Here is an 18,817-nt window from a genome sequence, read left to right on the forward strand (position 1 = left end):
GTGACGGTGATCTTGACCGCTCGATGAGCTCAATGTCGGTGATGGCGTCCATGGTATATGCGAGGCGCTGGTATGGAGAAATTGTTGTGGGATAGGGTGATGCGTGCGGAGCAAGTACTGCTTGTGCGAGGCAAATCGTGGACGTGCGAGTGGTGATGCGACAGTGTGGGCAGATCTGTGTACTTGGCAATGCGGTGGAGATTTAGCTTGCTGTGAAAATGTAAACAAAGCTGCCTCAGGTGCTCGCAAGGCTGTACTAGCCACTCCCGCAGGACTCCCACTAGCGTGCGACTTTTCAGGCCAGTCAGAGAGCCGCAGCAAGTTTTGCACGGCCACGGCATAGCCTGAACTCGAACTCCCTTTCCTACCTTCTCCTACCTTCATCAGACAATGGCAGGCCTCAATTTTGCTCTCAGCATAGCGCGGAAGTGTCTCAATCACCTTTATCTCTGCAAAGGTCGTAGGTTGGACATTTTGATCAGAAGTAGGCATGCATAGCCTCATCATTGAGAACAGTGCCACACCTGCTTCAACGCAAGGCTGAACTAGCCACTCCCGCAGGACTCCCACTAGCGTGCGAAATTTCCGGCCATTGACACTGCGGCAGCAGGCTTTGGGCACCGCCACGCGCTCTTGAGTATCAGTATCAGTATCAGCCTTGCTTGACACAAGCTGCTCACCACATGCACCCCATGGCATAACTTAGCTGTTCTGCCTAGGCATGGGTGATGAAACACAGGTCTACCCGAATATTTGACTCGTGTCTGATCCTATAAGCAAGTTGTGCTAGACACCTGGAGAGTCGATCATATTCGTCGTATGTCTTACATCTATCTGCGCAAAGTGGCATTACTGTACAGGATAGCAAATGCTGACCTGCAATCAATTGTACTGTCATTGATGTCTGTACGATGAAGCAAGCACTATATTTCTGCAAGTAGCTTCAGTTCCCGTAGAATCGATCAAGACGAGTCCCCGAGAGCCGTAGCTCGAAGCAGTGAAGCAGAGCAGGCAAGTGCTGCAAAGCCGTTAAGTGATGTCGAGGGCAGATTCTGTCCACGTGTGTGTCGTGAGCGAACGCCATCACACACCACAGACATTCACGCATACCACCAGCACAACCACCACTCACTCCACCACACCCTCACTTCAAACACAATGGCACCACCATCGCCCTCCAACTCCACCATCAACGCCGAGCCACGCAACCGCATCATCAACCGCGACTTCCAGGAGCAGCAGCAGCCATCGAGCTGCAGCGAGCCTGTCGAGAAGAAGGGTGAGCCAGTGATGGCCAGCACAGGCTATCACTGCGTGATGTACTGGGAGAATGGCTGCCCGTCGATCGTGTCACACCCGAACAAGGTGTGCACGAAGTGCTTGGTATGAAAATCTTCCTTCGGCGTCTTGGAAGCAGCTAACAGGTGCTTGCAGGAAGAGCTCACACAACCTCGCCTGTAAAAGGGCACAGCGACACTTCTCCAGATGCTACCTGGTTAAAAGCTCCTACGGGACATCAGTGTCTTTGTTCATGAACAGGGGCCTGGAGTCTCGTGGTGACGACGGCGAACTCTTCTACATATCGAAGGCGACGGTGGTGGTGTTGCCAGCGGGATCCAATCTTTGCGTGTGTGTGCACGTAGAGATTCACTACTCGGAGTACTGAAGCGGTTTCGTGGTCGACGACGGCGAACTCTTTCCCACATCACAGCCAATGGAAGCAGTGTCGAAACCGCCATCAAGAAGACGCCAGCGTTTTCCACGAGGTGGATCCAATCCTTGCTTGTGTGTGCACGCAAAGATTCACAACAGTCGTGCGCTCTATGAGGCCCCTCTCGATTCATCCATCAGAGTCCACTACAAGATTTCGAAATCCACGGGTCAAATGCGAGATAAAGCAAGCCGAATACTCGAGATTTCTTCCCCACACGACCGCGCTCTGAAAGTCCAGCAGGAAATCCAGTCGAGGCCTGAAGAATCAAGTCGAAGTTCTGGCAAGCAAAGAAGGGAACGGAAAGCCTGAGGCTGACATGGAAGACGCAAGTGGTGAAGACCAGAAACAGAAAGATTTTGTGATCGACGGCAGGTGGATCATGGCGACAAGGATGGGATTGCAGGGAGATCTCATGAGGAGTGGCTCTGGAGACTACCATCGTCCATATCATGCACAACCCCTGTTCTCTCCGTCGACCCAAGACGCGTCGTGCTGGACCCGATTTCAGAGACAAACGATGAGACCTAGATCTGGGGTTCAATCAACACAGGCGACGGCCATGATGCCACGAACACGATTCCAATCCAGCCGTCAGAGTCAGACGAAGATGTCACGAATCGCCGTCAAGAGAGAGAGAGAAAGTGCAATCGTGGCACTTCTGCCGACCACCACGGTTTCAACGTCAGCAGCGAATATTATCGGTCTCTATAATCCACAGTCCTGAATTCGCTCAGAAGAACCGTATCACCTTTGGGATGGCGCTGATCACAAAGTATTCCAAGTCAGACGGATGAGAGAGTCCTGGTTGAAAAGGGGTAGGAAGTTTTGATTGAGATCCTGAGGGTAAAGAGCAACGACATGGAGTTTTTCGCGAGACACTTTTGTGGCGGAGATGTATTAAAAGCAGTGTTGGAGTAGCACATGAACAGTGAGATACAGAGTTCATCGAAAAAAGCAATACAATTTGCCTTGACGCGTCAAACCGCACATCTCCAAATCTCTGCCGTCTGCTTTCCTTGAATCCCTGTCCTCATCACCATGCTTGCATCTCCTGTTTCTACCTGACGTTGTGCTGTAGACTGAGCTCAGGGGGAACTTGTCGTGAGAGGAAGCGTGAGTGTTGAGAAGACGAAAGAAGGAAGGAGAAGCAACATTATGAAGCCGAAGCTGAGGGAGCTCGCCTCTTCATTCAAATTGCTGCCACTTATCTACACTCAATCTGCTACACCGTCACTCTCCCTTGCCTTCCTCGTAGTCGACTCGTTGTGTTGTGACCTCCGCTCCCCTCGTGACGAGCGACGATACATCGGAGGCGCCATGCGCGTATCCCGGCAATCTTGTTGAACCTCTCAGCTGCCGCCTACTGTACTCGGAGGCGAAGCGGATGACATGGTCAATGGCGCGGGTACGATCTTGTCCGTGCAAGCGAGAATGTTGGCGTCGTATGACTGACTGCCAATGGAGTTGCCACTGGAAGAAGCAGCCAGAGGCGAGGGTCCTACGGACGAAGCGCCGTCTGCTGTTCATGTCGCTGTGGAGCCAGGGACAGGAAAGCCGGATTTGACCTCATCGGGTCAGACTGCACGATTACGATTGAGGGACTACCCCAAGGCGCCGACGACCGTCGGAAGTGAGTGACGCCCGTAGGCGTCGCGCTTCGGGAGCCGGAAGGCCAAAGCACTGCTGGAAGAACTCCTTCAGTTCGCGTGAGCGAAGACGGGCAGCAAGCTGCTGCACGAAAACTGTGCGTCTGAAAGAAAGTTAGTAGAAGCTCGTAGAGTACATGAGTGTGAAGGCAGGGGAAGGGAAGATGAGAAGTGAGGGCCGTTCATGCTGGGTCTTGAAGAGCATGTCCATCACACGCACCGTCACTTTGCGAAGTGAGCGGTGGTCAGGGGCTATATGGCAATGTATGTTTGCTCCCGCCAGCCAACCATCATCGGCGCAATGGTCCAGGGTATGGCATGAGCGACGAAAATGAGTGCTTACCTGGCCTTCCAGCTGTCGACCCACGCAATAAACAAGTATACGAGGTACTTTAAGATGCGTGCAAGAAACAGCGAGCCTTTGCGCCGGTGGCGGTTGGCCTTTGGCTCTTTTGCCATTGACAATTTGGCAGAGGTGTCCTTGGATGTCTTCTCCGACGGATCCGTCTTGCGTGGCCGGGCTTGAGTCCTGATCACCTGCGTCCGAAGCCAAATTCTGTGGCGGTTGCTGACAGTCGCGCGCCGACTGGAGCTTGTTGAGGGTGAATCGGCGTTCTTTGGCGGTGGAAAAGGCTGCGAGACGATTCGGCGCAAATTTGATCAGTCCGCCGTTGGCTTTGATGGCGCTGTATCCGTATCGTGGACGCAATGAAGAGCATCCAGCATGCTGGCTGACTCTTGCCGTGGCTTCATCGCGGGAACCCGCTGTGGTGCAGCCAGGCGTTGTTGATGGATCGGCCATCGATGACCTGCTCGTTGTAGCCGTCAGTTATTGATACAAGTTGGCTGTTGTAATGCGCTGGTACCTGTCTATCACCATTGCTGTGTTTGTTAAACGTGCTGTGCCTGTTGAGGAGAGACCAGGGGAAGACACGGCAGCGGTCTGGTCTCAGGGGCAAGATCTGCACACTGTTTAGAATTGAGATGTTGAGAGGGTGCTTTCAACGTGACTGACCTTCTGTGAACGCTGCTGGCATCAATCTGCGTGTTTGATGGAATGGTGTGGATGGTCGTAATGTTGTTGAAGAAAGAGCAGGCAAGCGCTCGAGATTTCGCCCCTTGTGCGTGTCTCGGCGAAACAACATTTCCGGTCTCCCGCCTCGTCTTGCTCTGCAAACTTCACCTCTATTGTCTCCAGTCGTCAGCTCCTCTACACACTCATACCCTAGCCCATTGTCATATTGTGAAACTGTTGAAGCATTGCGCTAACAGCCATGAACAGCAGAACCTCTTACACCTCGTCCTCAGACTACAATGGAACTACAGCAACAATAGCACCCTCACCTCCAGTATTCCTATATATCGTCCAACATGGTAGGTACTGCTTCCGTTCCTTTCACGCATCCATACCATCGCCATACCACCAACATGCGCATCAATCTTCGCAACCTCCCTACTCGCTTCTTGAGCTGGCTCAGAAGCTTCCGACGGCAACGTCGTGAACGGTATGCACAGATTCACCTCTCGATAGAAACGTGTCTCACTGACATGTTTCGCCTTCCAGTCCAACAACATCACCAGAGGCATTGGAGTTGCAGCCACTCCCGGCAGAAATGGCACCAGAAGTGGAAGCAGAAGCTTCATTGGAGCTCTCTCGCGTGGTGGCCATGTCTGCGCGCCTCGAAATTCGACAGCCTGTCATTCACGCAGCTGTGATCACTCAGGTATGGCTTGCTTTCTGTGGTATTGAGTGGGGAACTGTACTGACGAATGTGACAGTATACCGATGGAAGCGAGGAAGTATATGTGAACGATTCTTGAGAGAAGAGAGCAGCAGGTTTCGCTGCTTCTGTGTAAATACTGATTCAATGCCATCGGGCTCTGTTTTCTCCTGCTTGGCGCACAGAACTGCTATTATGGAAAGACCGTCGAGAGAACTCTTACATCCTCACTCACAGTGTTGATGGTTGTGTGGCACCCTGTATTCACTCATCCAGATCACTGTCTTTCACGCTGCTAACACAGCTGACTATATAGGCCAGTTTGATTCGGGAAGCAATCTTTGATCAACACGAAGCAGGCAGGTTCGCTTCTGTGTAAATACTGATTCAATGCCATCGAGCTCGATTTTCTCCCGTTTGGCCACACATGAAGACTCTGAATTGCTGTGGAGAGATGTCCCACGTCCTCACCCAATGAAGCTGGTTCTCATGGAGGATCACTGACTAGGCAAAGCCACCTAGATCGTTTCCCTTGCTCCCCAAGCTAATCATTGAAGCTGAGTGGTAAAAAACACTGTTAAGTGTTCGCAGCGGACTATCGAGACTACCGAGTATATAAAAGCATTTGCTTTTTACGCGTTTACCGTCGAAATCTCCGAGGAGTTCAGCTCTAATAAAGGCTATTATCGGTGCTTCTTTACCCGGATGCAAATTATTAAGCAGTTCCTAGAGATATTAAGCGAAAGATCTCGTTAGACGTAAGCAAACTATTTACGACGAAATTCCGAAACGGAACAATTAATTTCTATACTCGCATTTTACCGCTAGTACTACGCTCTCCTCCTTATTCGCGACTAATCCTTCTAAATTTGCGTCCTCTTTATTATTCTTTACTACGACTTCTCTATTATTATTTTTTTCGATCTTTCTAAATCGGCGCTACCTAGGTCCTACTAGTAGTTCTCGATATAATTAAAGTCGCTAGTTATAGTCTAATTCGCGTTAGTAGTCCTAATACTTTATATAGCTATTCGAAACTAAGTCGTACCGTATAAGACGTCTAGGGTAGTAGGAGAAAGAATATTTATTAAGTCGAAATTTAGCTCTAATCCCTCCTCTTCCTTACTTAAAAGGAAAGGTCGTATCCTATTAGCTCTTACTACGATGTAAAACCTATTAAGCTTTAATCGTTAGTATAGTATACCGGAGCAGGTTAGTAGTCCTTTTTCTATAGGGGGCGATGATATCAATATAGGATTGAAAGGAGAGGTCGCACTAGTGCTAACGCAAGGAGCAGTAAGCAGGTGCATCAGTTAAAGATCAGTGTTAGAGGGTGCGTGTTGTGCCTGCCTCTGCGACTTGCGTTCAATCAGGAAGGGGCTGAAACGGAGATAGGGGTTTGACATGTAAAGGGCGCAGAGACAGTCGAATGGCATGCTCATTGCGAGCGAAGCTCGCCTTACAATAACAAGGGTACTACAGTGGCCGAATCCCCCAAGAAATCACCACGTGACTCCCCGGATTTCAGAAAGCTAAAGCTCTGATTGGCTGCTTTCTACACGAACTGGTGGGACGGAGGAACCCAGCTTCCGGGCATATCACGTGCCTTCCTTTCACGTTACTTCCTTCAAAGCGGACCTGCAACGACTACGACTAGCGACCTGCAACGACTAGCGACCTATAACGACCAGCGACCTGCAACGACCAGCGACCTACAACGACTAGCGACCTGCAACGACTAGCGACTAGCGACCTGCAACGACTACGACTAGCGACCTACAACGACTACGACTAGCGACCTGCAACGACTAGCGACCTACAACGACTAGCGACCTGCAACGACTAGCGACCTGCGACCTGCAGCGACTACGACTAGCGACCTGCAACGACTAGCGACCTACAACGACTAGCGACCTATAACGACTAGCGACCTGCAAGGGTATATAAGGCGGAAGCTTCGCTCGTACTTTGTAGGTACGCGGAGCCGCCTACAAGCACATATTAAAGAGGCTGATGAGCTTGATAGAGTAGGCGTGAAATAACTACAATCCTTCACATACTCAGGACAGCATTGATCTCCGCGCCGACGTGAGTGTATAGCAAGGCTGATGAGCGCTCATATACACACTCATCATATATTGTCAGAGTCTCCTTCTCCAATTCATCGAGAGGTTCGCCTTGGAGATCTGCGTCGATCGCGCTGTAGTTGTCTAGGTCGTATTTTTGCATTTGGAGCCATACAATGTATGCCAGATTTTGCTCGAAGCGTCGTTCGCTTGTCGTCATGCGCGAGGATCTTTCGTCTGCGCACATCTTGTCGATGTCTCCATCCAGCGCGCATCTTCCACAAGCGCACGAATATCTGCAGACGACCTCAGCCTCTCGGTGATTTTGGTCCCATCCTCGCAAGCGACCCCCGACGATCAGGCAAATTCCTCCAGTACCGAGCACGGCTGCACCCAGTCGATTTGCAAGCTGCTCGTTGGTGCTGCTGATTCTTATACCATAGAGGTAGAGCTCGTGGAACACGAAATCTTACTACTTCTCCTCGTGCTCTTCAACCCAGCATCTCCGTATCATGTCATCCAGCCTCTCCAGTTCATACAGACGAAATCCCTAACGCTCCAAGTATCCCACGACCTCCCATGCTCTTTGAGGTTGTAAGGCACACTCCAATGAATTTTGCGTGCCGGCTCGTCAAATCGTTCGGGATCCAAGAAGTGTTTCTCATGCCCCAGGGCCGATGGGTGGCTTCAAAACCTTCTCGCGATTTCCGTGCCGTTCGTCCTCCCACTCTGGAATTACTCCTAACCAGCATTCGTCGAGGATCTTGTATCGAACAAAAAACCGCTACAAAAGTCGGGGTAGCACTCTCCACGGAAATGCGCTTGCGCGTATGTCCACATGGAGATGTTCATTGGTGGGTGCAGCGTGCACAAACAGCCGGAGCAAATTTCGAACCAGAAGGGAGCAGGCAGTGCACCGCGGAGGAGCATGGACAAAAAGGTCTTTGCTGGCTTTTCGTGGGCTGGAGTGAGTATGGGTGAGTCGAGCATTGAATGCTTTCTTTCTTTCGGCGTCATCGCTGGCTAAGATCGGATCTTCTGCAAGACCCAGAACGCCAGGGACAGCGGCGAATTGGCAGCAGAGATGCAGCTTGCTGTCTTTATGTGTCAGAATGTTGATGTAGCCGATGTCGATATTGGTCTGTTTCAATGCTCGGAAGCGAAAGTACGCCAGCGGGATTCTTGTGAGCCAGTTACTCAGGAAAGTTTCATCGCCAAGGATCACGTCTCGAAGCGCTTGATGCTTGCTGCTCACAAGGGGAAGTCCGGCCACGGAGAAAAGCGCGAAGAATGGTGTTCGTTATACAGCGTGGAGCGTGGCGGTGTTGATGGAGTGCATGGACAGCAGTCTCTTGCTAGGCACAGTGGAAAATGGTCCAATTTCTCTTGGCGGAGAAAAGTCGCCCCTTGCTTTTGGTGTCAAAGCTCCAGCAGCTTCAAGCACAGTCTACACCTGTCTGCCTTCATGTATGCGTTCAATCATCAATTCGAGCGGCCTCAACTCTCACAGGATGGCAGATTTCTTGCTTTACAGACACCGCCTGAAACATGGGCTATGGTCCGTGTACACGCGCTGCACGTATTTAGCGACTTCTCGCAGCCACGATCAATCGAACATCAACTTACAGCCACTTCAAGTGCACCAGTCTCTTTCGCCTATCAGAATCACAACATCATCTTTCGGAGTTCCAAACTCGCCGCACTGGACCTTCGAGGTGAGAAGATGGCAGAGCGAGCAAGCATTCTTTCCGCCGGTCAGGTTCTGAACGCAAAACGGAAGCGAAGCCAGCTTTGCTTCAAACCGTGTCTGAGTGGGCGGAGCTTCTGGAGAACTTGTCTTGGATGACGAGTAGAATGATTCTATCTGGATCCAACGGAACCTGGAATTGAGAAGTGGACAAGATCCCGAAAGGCTTATTCGTGGCGGTGCTCTAGGATCCATCTACCATCTCCATAGAGGTGGATTCGGAATATTCATGATTGATTTTCAAAGATCTTGAATACTCATGAATAGTCATATTCACCCGGGGAAAGGCCGGCGATAGTCACTATAGACGGAGGCACTCCGGACTATAAGCCTATAGCCAGAGTATAGCCTGATACCCTGTCAACCCCTGCTTATCCCCCTGCTTATTCCCCCTGCTGGAATATGAATGTTCAAATCGAATAGTCAGCAGGTGTACAATGGAGGAGAAGCTGTAGGTCCGAGGCGGTATTCTGGGAGGATTTTGAGGGATGCTGGGCTTGAAGTGGTGGTGTCGAAGAAGAAAGACGGAAGTGCACGGGACACCGAGGCTCCAGATTTTCATGCACATGCACGTGCACAGGCCAGCGTGGATCAGCTGCCGGATCGGGCTGTGAGTCCGGGGAAAAGCTTGGCACGAGGCCAAGCCAGAACGACTCGTCCAATCGATCAAGCGAGGTGAGTGCTGACGAGGCTGAAAGTGGCATAGCTTCGCCAACGCCACTCTCGCGGGGGTGAATAGCTTCTTTGTCACCGAGGCACTTCTGACATCGACCGAACATGTGGTGTGAGCGAGCCTTCGCCGTGACTTCGTCGAAACTTCGTCTCGTCCTCCGCGTAATAATAACTGCAGCTCGCCGTGCCCCTCCCCTCTCCCGGCGACGACGACATCGACATCGACATCGACATCGACATCGAGACCACGACCTCCGCGATGAAGTTCCTCTCCGCCCTCGCCTTCATGGCCGCTGTGGCCGCCGCCGACGACTTCAACCTCGACATGTTCTACTCAGCCATGGCCAAGCGGGCGACAGTGACCATCGACACGATCATCGCCGACATCAACAACATCACCAACCACACTCTGCAGCTGAACCAAGCACTCCAAAACCTTAGCGAACCCATCCAAGCCCTCGCCGTGAACACCGCCGGCATAGCCGTGCAAGCAGCTATCAACCAGAGCATAGCAGACGCCATGGAACTCTCCGAAGTGCCCGCCACCGCAATCGGCATCATCGCCCCAATCCAGGCTCTCGGAAACGCCTCGAACCTCACAATCGCCAGTCTCATCTTCCAAAAGCCTTTCTTCGTCCAGTACGGCTTCCAGAACCTGACCCTCCAAACCATGCAACTGCAGAATTTGACCAGCACACAATTCAACGAAATCCTGCTCGAGAAGACTTCGCCGCTCGTGAGAGAAAACTCGAAAGCTCTCGGTGCACCGGCTTTGAGGGCTTTGGCTATTGGGATCGCAGCATATAGCAATAACGGAACTGGGGTGCCCCTAGAATCCGTGCTGGCAACGTCCGGTGCTCCAGGTCTTGCGATGGGATGGCGTGCGTTGGCGGCTGTGGCGTTGGCTGTTGCTGCGGTTTTGTAAGAGCGTATTTGCATTTGGGAGTCGAGAGAGTGATTTTAGAGAGAGAAGATCCGGGGCCCGGGCTAGAAAGTGCCGCGGGAGATGACAGTACAACGACTCATGATGACATGCAGAGTGCGCGAGCAGTATGCAGTTGGCCTATGAGATTCCGTGCTGAAATACGTACGAAGCAGGACATACGGCCAGAAATCACGAACGATACAGCGTAAGCAATTCGAGAACCTACGACCTGTATGATATCCACAATTTGCATCCACTTCTTCCTCCCTCGAAATCTTTCCTTCGCAGCTTTTCACTTTCGACCCATTGAGGTCCACAGCATTACCTATATGGAGTCATTCACTTCAAGCATATCCCCGAAGCAGAGCAGCAGTAAGCAAGCCATCATCTATCTTACCACGGCCAAAACCAAATCTCCTATTTCCTAGCAAACCACTCCCAAAGCCTCCTCGATCTCTCGCCATCCACGACCGAAGGCCGATTGTGATAAGAAACATCTCATTCCACCTCTGTTTTCTCTACCGATGCCGTGGGGATGAAAGCTGAATGTCTATGAATTTTGCATCACCACGGTTACACCGCGGTCGTTTCGAGAATACAATCGATGAAATGGCGAAAAAGAACCGGCAGAATCGCACCCACATCTCTCTCTCTCTCCCTCGAATTCCTAGGATGCTTAGCGAATTCTCTCACGACAAACCAAGACTGCGAATGCAAAGATACCCTTGGCTATGCGTATCTTCTTCTGCGTTGCGTCCTTTTCTTGGCGCTCTTCTTTTTGCTATCCTAGTTGGCCGAAGAACGCTAAGACTCGCTGTAAACTCTAGCATAGCTCCAGGTGTTGATTATGAATTAAGATAATAGCTATCTACTAATCAAAGTGGAGGCCTATAAGAGTCACTATATAAGCAAGATAAAAGACAGTAATTTATATAAGTAAATACCTCTAAGAGTGCTTTAGACTATTAATGCTAGGAGACCTCTCTTACGATTACTTCGCTTTTTAGGTGCGTTATCGTAGAGTACTTTGCCGAGTGCGGTTAGCGCCCTCTCGCTAGAAAGACAGATTACCGTACCTACGCTAGAGTGAATTCTATAAGCTTACGAAGGCTAATCTAAACTCTTACTAGACGTTCTCCTATACCGAAGCGCTCCTACTAAAGAGATCTCTATTTAGCTAGGAATTATATAATACTCTCTATTAACTCTAGCTAGCTATTCGTAATCTTTAACTTCTCTACCTCCGGAATGCCTAGAGCAAGCAAGCTAAGTAAACGAATATCTAGAAGATATAGCTTGAAATACGCTTACTAATTAGTATTAGTTTAAGTAATTTAGACGAATGCCTTACTTGCTCTACTAACTTAAATATACCTAGACGCTTCTATAGCAAACGAGTGTATAAAATACCTTAGTCGAGTATTTGTCGCCTCTATTCGGATAGATTCGGTCGAGTTATAGTACTATATTATTTAATCGAGTTATAATACTATATTGTTTAAGAGAAGTAGACGTTTAAGTCTTTCGATTCGTTAGAGTGTTAGCTTCTTATAGGCAAGTAATGTAAACGAATGCCTTACTTGCTCTGCCGAATTAGATATCCTTATACGCTTCTACTTTTAACGTGCTTTTAGAGTGCCCCGGTCGAGTATCTATAGCCTCTCCCTATACATACTCTTCCGAGTTATACTAACTACTTACGTTGAAGTAATGTAGACAAATGCCTTACTTGCTCTTCCTTCGACGCTTCTGCCTTGTACGTGTTTATAGGGTGCCTCGGTCGAGTATCTGTTGCCTCTGCTCGGGCCTACGCTTTCGAGTTGTGTTGGCTGCCCACGTCCAAGTGATACAGCCTCCTTCGACGCTTCTACCTTAAACGTGCTTATAACGTGCCTCGGTCGAGTATCTGTCGCCTCTGCTCCTGTATGTTCTACTGAATTACAACACTGAATTTTTTTCACGTGAGGAGATCGTGCTCTTCTTGCAAGCTCCCCTCACGATGCAGACATCGCTTTAGAATACACTGAGCTTGGTACCGAAGTACCTCTCCGACTCCTTCTCGATTGCTGATGCCATCGCGTAAAATGCTTCTGAGTGCCCGTTTTCTCCGAAGCTGGGTCTGTCCATGCATTTCTTTACGCCGCAAAGCTCGTTCATACACGAGTACTTGTAAAACATCACATGGATGCCTTCGTGAAGAATCGTGCCTACGAGGAGATAGAAGACGCCTAGATCTGTCTTCTCCCGTAATTCCCACCTTAGAGTGGCGTAGGTGTCTTCTCCGTAACCGTCTGTTGCACCAAGGCTGTTCGGAGCGATTGCTTCGCCGTCCCAAGTGAACTCTACGTCGTCGAGTGCGTTAAGAAAGAACACTTCTCCTACTTTCTTTGCAAGTGCTTTCATGTGCTCCGTGGTCTCGATACTCGGCTGCAAACACCATCTGTTAGTTTGGAGTCGATGCAAGAGAGAAGATATGCTCTCTCACCTCTTTCTTCAAGTCTTTGGCAGCACTCATGCCGAATTGGTGGACCATATGTCGCAGCTCTGCTGCGTACTGGTCATTCTCTGGTGTCCTTGCTTGAAACTTTGGGAGCGCAGCATTGACAAGGCTCCAGGGACGATGCTTGCTAATGACCAAGTCTCCAGGTACGACGGGGAGATGTCTTGGTTGCTGGTTCGTGGCCGACATCTTGATGAATTCACAGGTGCTTTTCGTGTCGAAGTCAAAGGATCCAGAATTTTCGAAATGGTTTGATCGATTTGTGATGGCAAGAGTTCATTTGGAGAGGAATTGGCGGACAGAAACGCTTGTGCGCCTTGGCACTGCGTGCTTTCCAAGCTAAAGCAGGGCCGCGACAGGGATTAGATGAAATACGGACGACCGAGAGACACAGTCTGGCGTTTCTTGATGTATACGGCCACATCACTTACAGGAAAGCTGTGGCAGATCCTTTGAAGCCGCCATGTTGCCCATCTACATCGCCACTACTCTTCAACGCACTCACCGTCCTTTTATCGCTTCATGGAACGCACTGCAACCGCAAGAACTTCGTGCCGCACCAGCATTTGATATGCAGAACATCGCAGCGCCAAAACAACATCCATGAGTCTTTCCACCACCGTCAGCTTCGCAGCAAAACCCACCCCTTGCTTCATCCAGACGAGCTCGTTATATGCAGGGTCGTATAGGGGGCAAAGCATCAACATGGCAGTATCGGAGTGTCTAGCACTGTCGAGCCATTTACTGCGGAAGAGATGGGCGGAGAAGATTCTGGCTCATTGTGCGCCGCTTCATCACTTTTCCGTAGGGTTATGATGTTTCCTGCACCATGGAAAGGGAAAGGCGGCAAGATCGAGTCTGCACAGGAAATGGCACCTGGAAGCTATGGAGCGACAAGTTGCGATGTTGCTTAAAACCCCCAATGAGTCTTTGCTTCGACGAGGGAGCTGCTTCTCGGGCGAAGGTGTTCGGAAGCACTTTTCGCAACGCGCCTCTCTCAGGGGACATAGAAAACCAGGATTGCGCACACTTGTGTCGGGGGGATATGCCAAAGCAACATGGCAGAGGCGGGTGGTTCGAGGAGAACTCAAAAGGATAACATCACCTATCAGTCGTGGAAAGGACACCTCTGGAACGTCAATCTCCCCATAGGATCTTGGTGAGAAGCAGCCACTGCCATGGACGACAAGTCTCTGGAGGTTGACTTGAAGAGTGAGGTCGGCGTGAACACTACCTTGCCACTCGACCTAAACCAGAAAGTTCTCTCTGATCGAAATGGAGGATTCGTGAGTCGATGGGAACTTTTCTCATCATTTGTCCGTTAAAGATCGCGTGAATTGAGATCAGGGGCTATCTACTGATCAAACTGGTTATGGTCATCTGTTCTAGCAACGTGACAGACAGTGATCTATGTGAGTGAACACAGGGTGGTTCATGCCCATCAGTATCATAGCGAGACTGACGGATGAAAAAGCTCACTGTCTTAATGATGCAAGCCTCTAGGTTCCAGAATTGTGGTGTATGGATTGATAACACTCGTTCACCGTCAACCAGCTACCTTATTTCCAATTCGATCCAGCTCTCCTAGCTACGATATTGAAGAGATAGCTATATAGCCTTCGTGCGACCCTCCAATGGGGGCTCTGCGGAGTTATCATACAGATCCTTCATGCAGACCGTATCGATTCTCTCCGTAACAGGCACGCGTTCCCTTCCGCGAGCAGAATTCGCGCTTTCGGGGATATCGTGAAAACTCCACTTAATCACAGCAATCCTCTTACTCGGGCTCTCCCAGACTCCCTTGAACATCAACATTCCAGCATCGAATGTTCCACCGTTGACTTTGATATCCAAGAGCTTCCAAGCATCGATAATCCAGCCAGGCACGTAGCCGCTGTTGCTTAAATTGGTATTTGGTACTAGAATCAGGACTTGCTTTTCTTTCAGGTATGTTTTGGCAAGGCGGAGGAACATGGGACTTCGCATAAAGGTACGCCAGAACTCTTCGGCGCCGACGTGGACCATGAATCGTACGCGCTGTGCGACGTTACGACCCATGGACCAAGCTTCGAGATTTTGGTAATCTTGATCGAACGGAGCGGAGTTGCGGACCTGCTCGCCAAGCGTGGTAAAATTGCCTTCGTTGTTCACGACTGCTTCGCCGCAGACTAGCTCAATCCATTCTCGCCATGGCTGCTCCTTGTTATCCTGGTAGATTGCCATTGCTTCCCGTTGAATCATACTGGCTAGCACGATTCTGAATCTGCTCAGGACTTGAGCGACTCTTTGCCAGATATCGTGGGCCTGTGCGTCTTGTTCTGTTGCATGTGCTTGACTGATGAACGCTTGTTCCACCAGCGAGAATGGAGGCTGTAGACCGTCGCAGTCATCGTGAAGACAGGGCTGCCCCGTGGGCAGAGCATTGTCGTTGCACCAGTCCAGAACCACTCCGCCGTATGGAGCTGGTCGTACCGTTGCATCCAAAACCATCTCAGCATATACGCCGAGACAGGGCCTGAATTGGTCACGCATGACGGTCTCCAGCTGGTCCAGAGGATCGAGCCGCATGCGAACAGTTCTTGGGACGAGACGCGATTCGAAGTCCTGGTCCGATGCTGCCCGCAAGAATGACCGCAACTTTTTAACCTCGTCGTTCTGACATATTCTTCTTGCAAAGAACTTCTTCAGGTCTTCGAACCCAGCAGACCAAATCCCGTATGCATCAAGTGGACAAAAGAGATCAATGTCGGACCCATTCGCTTGATGGAGGGCCACGCGAAGGCCGTAGGGATCAGGATATCTTGGCTCTTTTGCCAGATGATTCTGGAAGTGAAAAGAGTGAATGGCGGCGGCATGCGAGATTGTTTTCTCAAGGCAGTATTTGACCCAGTTTCTCTTGAGAGTGGCAAGGGGTATAGCCAAGAGATCTTTCCATTCGACCTCATGGATGTTCAATGCTAGCTCATTCTCGGTACCTGGTTCGAAGAATACCGGAAAGCTGGGATCGTAATCGAAAGGTGCTGTATTTGTCTTGAACGACCCAGACATCCATGGTGGGGGTAGCTTGAAGAAGCCACATATTCGTCGGTCGAGGGACTCAATGGCTGTAAAGAGGGTCAGTATATCTTTTTCCCGTCTACGGGGGAAAGTAACTTACTATGCTTGACACTGCCGAAGTACCGCTCGGCGCATGCTCGACACCGGCGAATCGTACCATCCAGGTGAAAAGCCTGCATTCTCCTCCAGCAATCGGAGCATCGATTCGCGATGCCGCCTGGCAATGTAGCGGTGCCATCAAATATTTCGCGAAGGAAGCGCCTCATCTCTTGTTGGTGAGCTGGGTTGTCGATGTTAATGCTCACACGTATGAAGCTCTGCCGCTGCTGAACTGTCTGCAATGTAGAGTATTGAGCTACAAGCGCTGGCTCAATCTTCCTCAATACGAGTCTGGAGAACAGTGGGTGGGTATGCAATAGCACCGGTCCCGCCCTGACGAGCTGCACATATCCGTCTCTCGCATCGACAGCGTCAAGGAGAGCGAACTTCTGGTACCTTGTTGGCAGGTGCCTCTCAATCACCTCGAGAATATACGCATCTTGCAGCACAGAGCGCCGAAGGAAGGCGAGGCGTTGTCTCTTCTCATGCGGAGTGCGTAGCTCTTTCGGGAAGGATCGAGACGGGGGCCCAGGGGCCACGTAAGGCGGCATTAGCGATGGTGTAGTGGTACGGATCCTCTTTCTCGACGAAGGTGGTGTGTCGGCTCTCAACCTAGAACGCGAATTTGCAAAGACGTGGTGAAGTTAGGAGCAAACAGATCTCAGACACAGGCAAACGGATGGAGACTTGCGGATTTGAGCCTGAGGGGCTCGAGACGGTTCAATGACGGAGCTCAAGGTGGATCTCACGGCTCGAAAAGCAAGTGTTCGGTTGCTAATTCTCCCAACGCGCATCAAGTCTGCATCTTTGGCACCCAGAACTCGTCATCCACACTAAGTCCGCGCTCCTGCGCAAAGCCCAGTCGGTCGCCCAGCACTTCATAGCCTGTCGGAGGCTGGTCGACACCCAAGATCTTCTTCGCCTTCTTCTTCGCTACGCGGTATTTCTCTTTGGCCCAAGATTTGATGTCGTGGAGGTTTGGCATCTGCTGCAATCATTAGTCACAGCAGCACTGGGAGGACCTAGTCATTTCTTACGATTTCTGATGGTTTCTTGACGCTTGTCTGTTCGGTTTTGATGTCTCCGGATGATAAAGGAGGAGCGTGTGTTGTGGTTGGATGCTTGATGCGCTGAAAGACATCGCCTCCGATCAGGAAGTGATGCCAAGCCGCAGCCGTTGAACATGCTTGCAAAGATTGTCCTAGCTCAAGGGCGCGAATCAGCTCACAACACAACACCAAACTGCTGTTACGATCTAAATGTACCACAGCACGCTCCTGGTATCGTTATCATGGCCCTCTCATGCCTCTTTCCCGATTCGGACCTTGTCACATGTGAATGCCAAGCACGATGCTTCTCCGGTGCCATTGACGGTAGAATTCCATTCAAGACGCTTGAGACGAAACCGATGGACAGGTGGCCAAGTTTGGTGATCTGGCCGTACGTAGATGTCCTCTTCTGCTGCACATAAAAGTCTGGCTTACCAAGCTACAAAGCATCCAGGGCCGAATGTTAGGCAGCAAAACCTCCATGTTATCAAGCCTTTCTCATACAAAACTGCATAAAAGAAGACTCTTGAAACTCCCCAGAGTCCTGCAGGTGTCCGAGAATGGACCATCAATCGTTGCCACGCCCCTGAACCCGCAACTTGGGCAAGTGAAGAAAACGCACCCTTCTCCCCGACAACACAATGCGTCATCCCACAGCACAATCTTTCCATGCCCTTCTAATGTCATAGTAGCCTTCAGCACGGCGGATCAAACCGAAGCACGCTACAAAGCACGCTAGTGTGCGAGAATAAAAGAACTCGTTTCTCGCTCACCCTCTCTCCCTTTTCTTCTTCGCTGCACTGCCATAGGGGAGGCCTTGTGGTGGTAGCACACCACACAGAGGTCGCGATCTGAGCATTGCGACCTCACACCTATTTTTTGAACCCGTCGCCAGGCCGCTGGGCTTGCCTATGTCTGCGTGGCACCGTGTCGCTGGTATTGCACTACTTCCAGCTGACGCGACCTTTTTTTCATCAGTCTCACTGCCGTTGGCATTGATCTGGAGAAGAAACTCTTCGTGTCTCACTCTCTGCCTTGTTATGCTGCGATAGTGCTGTCTATGTCCATGTTGTCGCAGTGTGTGTTGTGCTGCCGCCGTGAGTGGACTGAGGCGGTGACAGAGATGTGACGGCGGCGAAACGTCCATGTCGGTATTTCAGGGGCTACTACAGATCTACCAGGTGGCGGCATACGGTCCACATTGTACGAGGTGCTGCAAGACTTGCTGTTGAAGTGCGATAGTTGCGCGACACCGAACTTGCAACTCCAATTTCGCAGTGAGCGCGACGGTGACCATCGCGACTCCACTCACAGAAGATTCCACGACAGTTTCACCAACGAAAGGAAGTGTCACCAGCGCGAAGCATCAGCAGTGTCCGGGACCGGACTACTTGTCACGCGTTTACGCGCTTGATTGCCAAAACATCTACTGACTTGCTGTCGCTCATCCAGCCAGGTATGCCGTCCTGCCATGATGCTTGCACGGACAATCACCGACGCGTTCCGTATCCGGGCAAGGCTGTCGTGGAGCGTCAACGATACCATGGCCAGCGACCTCAGCCGAGCGTTTGCGAATTGCAGCCCTCCGAAGGCCTCCACGACGATTACCCCCCCCCCCCCA

General features: G+C 50.8%; 7 protein-coding genes across 7 annotated transcripts; 3 read left to right on the forward strand and 4 right to left on the reverse strand.

Moving 5' to 3' along the window:
- Nucleotides 1-728: 728 nt before the first annotated feature.
- MYCFIDRAFT_175084 (uncharacterized protein) lies at nucleotides 729-2,646 on the forward strand (the record flags this gene model as incomplete). The annotated part of the gene is made up of 13 exons (XM_007928633.1): nucleotides 729-760; nucleotides 801-893; nucleotides 918-1,349; nucleotides 1,378-1,404; nucleotides 1,435-1,457; nucleotides 1,486-1,495; nucleotides 1,540-1,602; nucleotides 1,644-1,766; nucleotides 1,802-1,880; nucleotides 1,947-2,415; nucleotides 2,449-2,518; nucleotides 2,557-2,597; nucleotides 2,633-2,646. The coding sequence occupies 13 exons, from the start codon at nucleotides 729-731 to the stop codon at nucleotides 2,644-2,646; spliced, it is 1,476 nt and encodes a 491-aa protein (XP_007926824.1).
- Nucleotides 2,647-2,691: 45 nt separating this feature from the next.
- MYCFIDRAFT_175085 (uncharacterized protein) lies at nucleotides 2,692-5,706 on the reverse strand (the record flags this gene model as incomplete). The annotated part of the gene is made up of 23 exons (XM_007928634.1): nucleotides 2,692-2,743; nucleotides 2,781-2,897; nucleotides 2,949-3,050; nucleotides 3,104-3,184; nucleotides 3,217-3,369; nucleotides 3,396-3,464; nucleotides 3,498-4,097; nucleotides 4,123-4,230; nucleotides 4,258-4,303; nucleotides 4,329-4,478; nucleotides 4,504-4,545; nucleotides 4,579-4,585; nucleotides 4,611-4,625; nucleotides 4,658-4,669; nucleotides 4,705-5,031; nucleotides 5,067-5,118; nucleotides 5,145-5,251; nucleotides 5,287-5,311; nucleotides 5,350-5,389; nucleotides 5,434-5,482; nucleotides 5,509-5,567; nucleotides 5,600-5,655; nucleotides 5,690-5,706. 23 exons carry the CDS (start codon nucleotides 5,704-5,706, stop codon nucleotides 2,692-2,694), a joined length of 2,286 nt encoding a protein of 761 aa, XP_007926825.1.
- Nucleotides 5,707-7,084: 1,378 nt separating this feature from the next.
- On the reverse strand, nucleotides 7,085-8,185 carry MYCFIDRAFT_182862 (uncharacterized protein). The gene has a single exon (XM_007928636.1). The coding sequence runs from the start codon at nucleotides 7,392-7,394 to the stop codon at nucleotides 7,134-7,136; it is 261 nt and encodes an 86-aa protein (XP_007926827.1). The 5' UTR covers nucleotides 7,395-8,185; the 3' UTR covers nucleotides 7,085-7,133.
- MYCFIDRAFT_215380 (uncharacterized protein) lies at nucleotides 7,085-10,635 on the forward strand (the record flags this gene model as incomplete). The annotated part of the gene is made up of 5 exons (XM_007928635.1): nucleotides 7,085-8,124; nucleotides 8,748-8,862; nucleotides 9,318-9,504; nucleotides 9,745-10,487; nucleotides 10,605-10,635. The coding sequence occupies exons 1-5, from the start codon at nucleotides 7,986-7,988 to the stop codon at nucleotides 10,633-10,635; spliced, it is 1,215 nt and encodes a 404-aa protein (XP_007926826.1). The 5' UTR covers nucleotides 7,085-7,985.
- Nucleotides 10,636-10,835: 200 nt separating this feature from the next.
- Nucleotides 10,836-12,648, reverse strand: MYCFIDRAFT_175088 (uncharacterized protein; the record flags this gene model as incomplete). The annotated part of the gene is made up of 8 exons (XM_007928637.1): nucleotides 10,836-10,883; nucleotides 10,928-11,041; nucleotides 11,071-11,149; nucleotides 11,185-11,253; nucleotides 12,193-12,298; nucleotides 12,329-12,424; nucleotides 12,453-12,479; nucleotides 12,516-12,648. 8 exons carry the CDS (start codon nucleotides 12,646-12,648, stop codon nucleotides 10,836-10,838), a joined length of 672 nt encoding a protein of 223 aa, XP_007926828.1.
- Nucleotides 12,649-12,672: 24 nt separating this feature from the next.
- Nucleotides 12,673-14,460, forward strand: MYCFIDRAFT_175089 (uncharacterized protein; the record flags this gene model as incomplete). Its single annotated transcript, XM_007928638.1, has 17 exons — nucleotides 12,673-12,694; nucleotides 12,724-12,754; nucleotides 12,796-12,826; nucleotides 12,856-12,901; nucleotides 12,939-13,169; nucleotides 13,197-13,240; nucleotides 13,267-13,671; nucleotides 13,704-13,710; nucleotides 13,745-13,772; nucleotides 13,800-13,888; nucleotides 13,919-13,955; nucleotides 13,993-14,023; nucleotides 14,059-14,105; nucleotides 14,144-14,150; nucleotides 14,182-14,307; nucleotides 14,339-14,366; nucleotides 14,396-14,460. The coding sequence occupies 17 exons, from the start codon at nucleotides 12,673-12,675 to the stop codon at nucleotides 14,458-14,460; spliced, it is 1,275 nt and encodes a 424-aa protein (XP_007926829.1).
- Nucleotides 14,461-14,599: 139 nt separating this feature from the next.
- Nucleotides 14,600-16,698, reverse strand: MYCFIDRAFT_85502 (uncharacterized protein; the record flags this gene model as incomplete). Its single annotated transcript, XM_007928639.1, has 2 exons — nucleotides 14,600-16,095; nucleotides 16,149-16,698. 2 exons carry the CDS (start codon nucleotides 16,696-16,698, stop codon nucleotides 14,600-14,602), a joined length of 2,046 nt encoding a protein of 681 aa, XP_007926830.1.
- Nucleotides 16,699-18,817: the final 2,119 nt, after the last annotated feature.

Source organism: Pseudocercospora fijiensis (genome assembly GCF_000340215.1).
Source record: "Pseudocercospora fijiensis CIRAD86 unplaced genomic scaffold MYCFIscaffold_4, whole genome shotgun sequence".
NCBI lineage: Eukaryota > Fungi > Ascomycota > Dothideomycetes > Mycosphaerellales > Mycosphaerellaceae > Pseudocercospora > Pseudocercospora fijiensis.